Raw genomic sequence first — 5,789 nt, 5'->3', positions numbered from 1 at the left:
TGTCTGGGGGCCCAGAAGGGGGTGGGGCCCCCACGTGAGGAGTGGCGTCCACCGGGCAGCGCCCCTCAGCTCCCACCCAACAGGCTATGTCCCACCCCCTCCCAGAGTTGAGATCCTCTACTGCTGCTGCTTAAACCTCCCTTCTTCTTCTTCATTACTACAATGGGGGGCGGGGGGGAGACACTACCATATGACCTCAAGGTCCACCCTAGAAGTTCTGACTCTGAACCAGAAGCAGGGGAAGGAAAAGATAAGAACACCCCCAGTAAGGCAGGGCAGGGAGTCTGGCCTGGTTTGTACCTGGGACCCTGCACTTCTCATGGACACAGCTCTTCAGAAGCCCTGGGCTGAGTGCCAGGAGTCCGGGCGCCCTGGACAAACCCTTTCCCCTCCCTAGGCCTGGGTGAAAATGTGAAGTCCCACCATGGCTGGCCCTGCAGGTCAGGAGAGCCGTCTCCCTCTGTGGGCACACAGGAAGGAGCATCACTGTCTTTAACAGTCTCCCCAGAAGAACCAAGCTGCCTCTGCCGCAGTCACCTACCAGTTTTTTGGGTCTGCCCCTTGGTTTTCTCCCTGGAGTTGTGGTGGTTTTCTAGATGGTCAGAGAAAAGATCCACTAAGTCAAAAATGTCCCTGACGGTGCCCACCCAATGACCAGTGTCCCAGATGGTGAGGGACAGCAGGGAGGGGCGGCCCGGGGCTCCAACCCCGGCGGGGCCACCCGAGTCCAGCTGGTGATGACTGGCCAGCCACACCGCCCCCCCCGACCCCAACATACACACACGCCCCCCAACTCCCTCCTCCACCCATGACTCAAGAGGATATGAGTCGTGTTTTAGAAAAAATAAAATAAAAAACAAAACAACTTCTCTGAAAGGCTGATGCCACTATGAATCTGGCCTCCCCCCTCATTCCTGCAGGAGCCAGGGGACCTCCCGAAGAGAAGGTGACAGTCTCAGCCCTGGACGGAGCTGCCCCCTTGCTCCTCCCTCCCAGCTTGCCTCTCCAGACCAGGAAACCTGCTGGACACCTGACTTCCCCACTGTCCTGGGCAGGCCAAGGCCCAGAAGTGAGACCTCAGTCACCGCCCCCCTCGCCTCCATGGGCACAGGCCCATCACCACCCATGTGCCAGAAGCAGGTGCAGAAAATGAGGACAGACCAGGCCTCCCATGGCTGCTGTCAGGGCAGAGGGCCCCCCGCAAGCCTCACCCGGGTCTTGGCGGCACCCTTGTTTTTGCTCCCCTTCGGTCGGCCCCGAGGTCTCTTAGGTGTTGGCACTTCACTGGGCTCCTTCTGCAAAGACAGATGAGACAGTCAGAGACACGGAAGCCACCTGCCCTGCCCCCTTTCAGGACAGAGCCCTCTGCCCCAGCCCAGCAGTGGTCTGCGCAGCCCCGCTCCAGAATCCACAGGAACCATGGCAGGTAACCCTTGGGATCCAGGTTCTCCACCTAACATTCTTTTGCAAAGCCTTTCCCTTAGCTTCTCTGCAACAGCAAAATGACAAGACACCAGAAGGCCTCTGGGAAGGGTGTCGTGGAGGCAGAAAGACACGAGACAGCTGTCCATACTCCAGCTCGGCCTCTGACCAGCTCTCAGATCTTGGGCCAGACGCTGAATGAAGACAGGACAAGTCTCCAAGCACCGGGCTATGATCACTGCCCACCCCACCCATACCTCCGCCAGAAGGCAGGGATGCAGAAGAGGGGAAAGGATGCCCCCTTCCCCTAGAGGGAGCCTCCGGCTCTACCTGCAAACCAGACTCCCTCCAGTTACCGAGACCCCTGCCATTTGGGCCACTGAAACTTTAATTTTCAGAGACAGAATAAAAAGCTGCTACATACTGCTACATAATGCACAGAAGGCGGGCAGTAAAGGCACATCAGTGGTGTTTCCCAGGGCAGCTGCCCGTTCATCGCGCAGTAACCCCACACCCCTTCTGACACCCCTCACCAACATGCCCACAGCCGGCAGGGGGAAGCCAAAGGAATCGGACTAAGGGGGTGACTTCTCCACACGTGAACAGGGCTCTGAAAGAGGCAGATGAATTCCACCGCCTGTGAGACTCCTCACGGCGCCTAAAGAGCGAGTACAGAGATCCCCAATGGGGGTGGGGAGGCGTGCCTGGGGCCTGGTGGATAAGGATCAGCTTCAGTTCCTTTCCCCTTCTCTCCCCCAGGAAAGGGAAGGAACGGGGCTTCACCCACAGCTGCGCCCTCATGTGGGGACAGCTGCCTCTCAAGAGAGAAACCAAGGTCTCCACCAGGTAACAGGTGGCCCACACAGCCTGACTGGCCAAGCTCCCTGGGGTACCCAGAACCAGGGCTCTGAGTCACTCTGCCACCAACTCCCCAATGTTTTAAACTTTCTGGGCTTTTACAGAACCAGCCAAAGCCCAATGCAGGGTCACTCAAGGAAGCCCACGAACAGGTGCTGGCCTCTGCCCCGGGATGGAGAACTACAGAAACGGACAGTAAGTATTAAGTAAGTCACCAGAGTGCCGCCACGCGTACTGCTGGGCTTACATATGTGAACGTTCACGTTTCTACAATTCATCTTTGTTGTTTAGTCGCCAAGTCACATCCAACGCTTTTACGACTCCACGGATGGTAGCCCACCAGGCTCCTCTGTCCATGGGATTTCCCGGGCAAGAATACTGGAGTGGGTTGCCATTTCCTCCTCCAGGGGATCTTCCTGACCCAGGGATCAATCTTGCGTCTCCTGCTTGGCAGGCAGATTCTTTACCACTGAGCCACCATACTTCAATACGCTGGTCCACAATGGACTGGAAATAAAGGGTGAGTGGTTTACCAGTGTACGCTCTGGCCTGCATGACTACAGGCTCACTCCTGGCTTGAACTCAGGTTCAGCGCTCCCTTGGACCACACTCCTCTCGGGCACCAGGGACGCGTGTGCGGGGAGCGCACACATGTGTAGGAATGATGCCGCACCCTGCCAGTCCTGTTTTCACCTGCCATGATCCCTAGCCCCAAGAGGTAAACTGAGGCAAAGGTCTGGACAGCCAGCTGCCTCCTGCCAGCGTGGCCCCAGGGCTCACCGGAGGCTGCTTTCGAGGCCGGCCCCGCCCGCGCTTCTCAGCGCCGTCCTTCTCCTGCTTGGAAGCCAGGGGCTGGCTGGACTTCGAGCTCGACTCGCTCATCTTCCCTCGTCAGCAGAGCAGGCGAGGAGCCACGGCTGGGCTGCAGGGAGGCAGGAAAAGTGTTAGCCACCTCCAAACCCTCACCACTCCCACCCAAGAAACGCCCAGCGGGAAACTGCCTGCTCCCAGGGACCCCCAAGACTCCACACCCAGCCTGGCGTGCAGGCTGCAGGGCGGGGCTGGGCCGTTGGCTCTAATCAGAGCCTTATCTCCTGCTCAGAAGGGCTCTTTGTTGCCCTGCCACCCCCACTCAAGAGTGCAGCCAGCCCAGACCTGGCCGTGGGTGAGGTCACCCTGGCTGAGGTGTGGGCAAGATGGTCCTCAGACCGCCAGGGCCCTCCCCTCCACTGTGCCGCCCCTTCTCTTTTAAAAGCAAGCCAAGCCTGGGTAGCTCGCGGGGGAACAAGGGAGGAGAGGTAAGCAGGGAATGAGCCCTGCACATCTACCTGGCAGCCATGCCATCAGTCCCTGGGCCACCTTGTCCACAGCACTGCCCAGGGCCCCAGCGGTTCTCTCTGCTTCCCTCTCCCTGGGTTAAACCTTGGAGGGTCAAAGATGCGAACAATTTGGGAAATGGGGGCTAAAACCACACTGGGTGAGGTGTGGGGAGGAAAAGAAATCACCCAAAGCTGAAAGGGGAGTCTCCTCTTACCCCAGCCCACTCCCACCCACCTGGAGTCAGACAGGATCCTTCTCTTTGATGCCTCCTCTCATGAGGGGCAGGGACTTCTCCAACTGAGAGGGAGAAGACACTAGCTGACCCCCTGAAGCCCTAGGAGGGCTGATCCTCAAAGCGCCCTGGTCCTTTTCTAGCATATTCCCAAGAGGACTGTTTGGACTTAATCAGTCCTACAAATACAGAATTCATGTAAAACCACCCGCTACAAGGGGCACATGCACCTGTATTTGGGAGTCTCTTCCAGAGGCTGAGAAAGAGCCCCCACTCCTATCCTCCCAGTTATTATCCCCAAGTTACAGACAGAGATTTGTCCTGGGAGGCTGCCCTTGGCAAAGGGTGGGCCCAAGTGTCTCCACTTCCAGAAAAGCCCCTCAACCTATAAAAGGGGAGTAATGATGCTCCACCTGTCTTGCCTTCGTCCGCAGACTGCAGCAAGAATCAAACCAGGTAAAAATTAAAAATACTTAAACAACTGAAAGGTTCATTCCAATCAAAATGAGAACTAGAACATTTGAAAAAGACTCTCCTTTTTCAGATTCAGACTATTTCCAATTTTAACCCAGAGAGGAAAGCCTGTTGTTTTTGCAAACTTGTGATTGTTAAGAGGGGCCTGAGGCCCCTGATCCTCAAGTATTGAAATGCTCCAGACGGCGAGACTTCGTCTGGTAATTATTCCATTTCATAATATTTCAGACTTGAAGACCCTTTTAAACAAGGTGGTTGGTGATTTATCCTGCTCCATCATTAGTGGCTTGGCCTGCTCTGTAATTACAGGCAGTGATTAGAATCTTACATTACACCACAGATCCCCCTTCAAAACTAAACATCAAAATTAATCAGCTAAATGAGCGCTGACCTCACATGAGGTTTGCTGGAGGCCCCCTCCAAGAGGGGGTTCTAGTTGGGCGAAGCCAGCCCCTAATCCCAGAAGGCCCAGCCTAGCCTGCCTGGGGACCCTGTTGAGTGCGTCTGGTATTTCCCCCACTTCTTGCTGCTGGGGACCCTTTAACCTGCTCACCCTCACCGCTCCAGGCCTCCATGAACTGAATTAAGGCCTGAGGCCCTCTCTGGTGAGACCAACAAATGCTTGTCTCTTCCACCTGTTTCTGAACATCAGGGAGGCCTGGCTTGGAGAAGCCACGTTTGAGGCCCAACTTCAATCCTATGGTCGGTAATAAGCCCTTTCGGGCCTCAGACTTGTCCCCTCCATACAATGTGGGCTCCACAAACGCTAAGGCAACCCGTGGCCATGACTCTAGGAAATCACCATGGGACTGCCTCATCTCCTCCCAAAAAGTGGCCTAGAGGAAGGGCTGATGAGGTGCCCAAGGTCACAGAGCTAGTTGGAGCGGGTTCCTGGCGACCCTTCTCGCCGGCCAGTTTCCTTACCCGCCTGGGGGCTGGTAAAGCCCCTGTCGCCCCTACTCCAGACCCGGGCCCTGGGTGACTCTGCAAGTGTCTGCGCCCGGCCGTTGCAGGTCGGCCGGAGGGACGAGGGGCCGGAGCGCGCGGGGGGAGGGGCGCAGGCCGCGGGTGCAGGCGCGGGAAACCGGTGCCCTCCGACCGCATGCACCGCCACGAGGGTGCACCCGGCCCCACTTCCTGCCAGAGGGGGCACCCAAGCCCGCCTTGGGGCAGGAAACCTGGCGCGCGCGGGGGAGAGGAAGAAAGCCGCCTCCCTCCGCACCCTCCCCGCAAAATAAAAGCCCCAGTTAAAAAAAAAATGAAACGGGGAGTCAAAGGGACTAGTTCCAACAGAGCCCAGCAAAGCAGAGAAACCAGTTTGTGGGGGCGGAGGGCAGGCCGGGCCCCGGGGGCTGAAGAGGCGCAGGCCGGGCCAGAGGTGGGGTCGGGGTGAAGCCCCAAACCCAGGCCAGAGAGTCGGCCTCGGCTGCGGAGCGAGCGCCGGGATAAAAGGCCAAGCCTGGAGTTCAGGCCGAATTGCGGG

General features: G+C 57.6%; 1 protein-coding gene across 2 annotated transcripts; it reads right to left on the bottom strand.

Annotated features, from left to right (window-relative positions):
• Window positions 1-6: 6 nt before the first annotated feature.
• On the bottom strand, window positions 7-5,429 carry HMGA1 (high mobility group AT-hook 1). Of its 2 annotated transcripts, XM_010848624.1 has the most exons (4): window positions 3,609-5,429; window positions 3,061-3,202; window positions 1,212-1,295; window positions 7-592 (listed from the first exon to the last, which is right to left on the bottom strand). In XM_010848624.1, exons 2-4 carry the CDS (start codon window positions 3,160-3,162, stop codon window positions 209-211), a joined length of 570 nt encoding a protein of 189 aa, XP_010846926.1. In that variant the 5' UTR covers window positions 3,163-3,202; window positions 3,609-5,429; the 3' UTR covers window positions 7-208. The 2 variants fall into 2 exon arrangements, with proteins under 2 accessions (XP_010846926.1, XP_010846925.1); XM_010848623.1 differs by lacking the exon at window positions 3,609-5,429 and having other exon boundaries at window positions 3,061-3,598.
• Window positions 5,430-5,789: the final 360 nt, after the last annotated feature.

The sequence above is a fragment of the Bison bison genome, unplaced genomic scaffold, assembly GCF_000754665.1.
Source record: "Bison bison bison isolate TAMUID 2011002044 unplaced genomic scaffold, Bison_UMD1.0 scf7180017864270, whole genome shotgun sequence".
NCBI classification, from domain to species: domain Eukaryota; kingdom Metazoa; phylum Chordata; class Mammalia; order Artiodactyla; family Bovidae; genus Bison; species Bison bison.
The sequence above is the reverse complement of the archived record's forward strand: the minus strand, read 5'-3'. Positions and strand labels throughout refer to the sequence as shown.

What these genes read in the sequence shown, in the direction of transcription:
- HMGA1 (XM_010848624.1), bottom strand. Translation starts at nt 3,162, where the DNA reads ATGAGCGAGTCGAGCTCGAAGTCCAGCCAGCCCCTGGCTTCCAAGCAG. An exon ending in GGCCTCGAAAGCAGCCTCCG is followed by an intron (nt 1,296 to 3,060) that starts GTGAGCCCTGGG and finishes CTGTCTTTGCAG; the next exon opens with AAGGAGCCCAGTGAAGTGCC. An exon ending in AGGGTGCCGCCAAGACCCGG is followed by an intron (nt 593 to 1,211) that starts GTGAGGCTTGCG and finishes CTGACCATCTAG; the next exon opens with AAAACCACCACAACTCCAGG.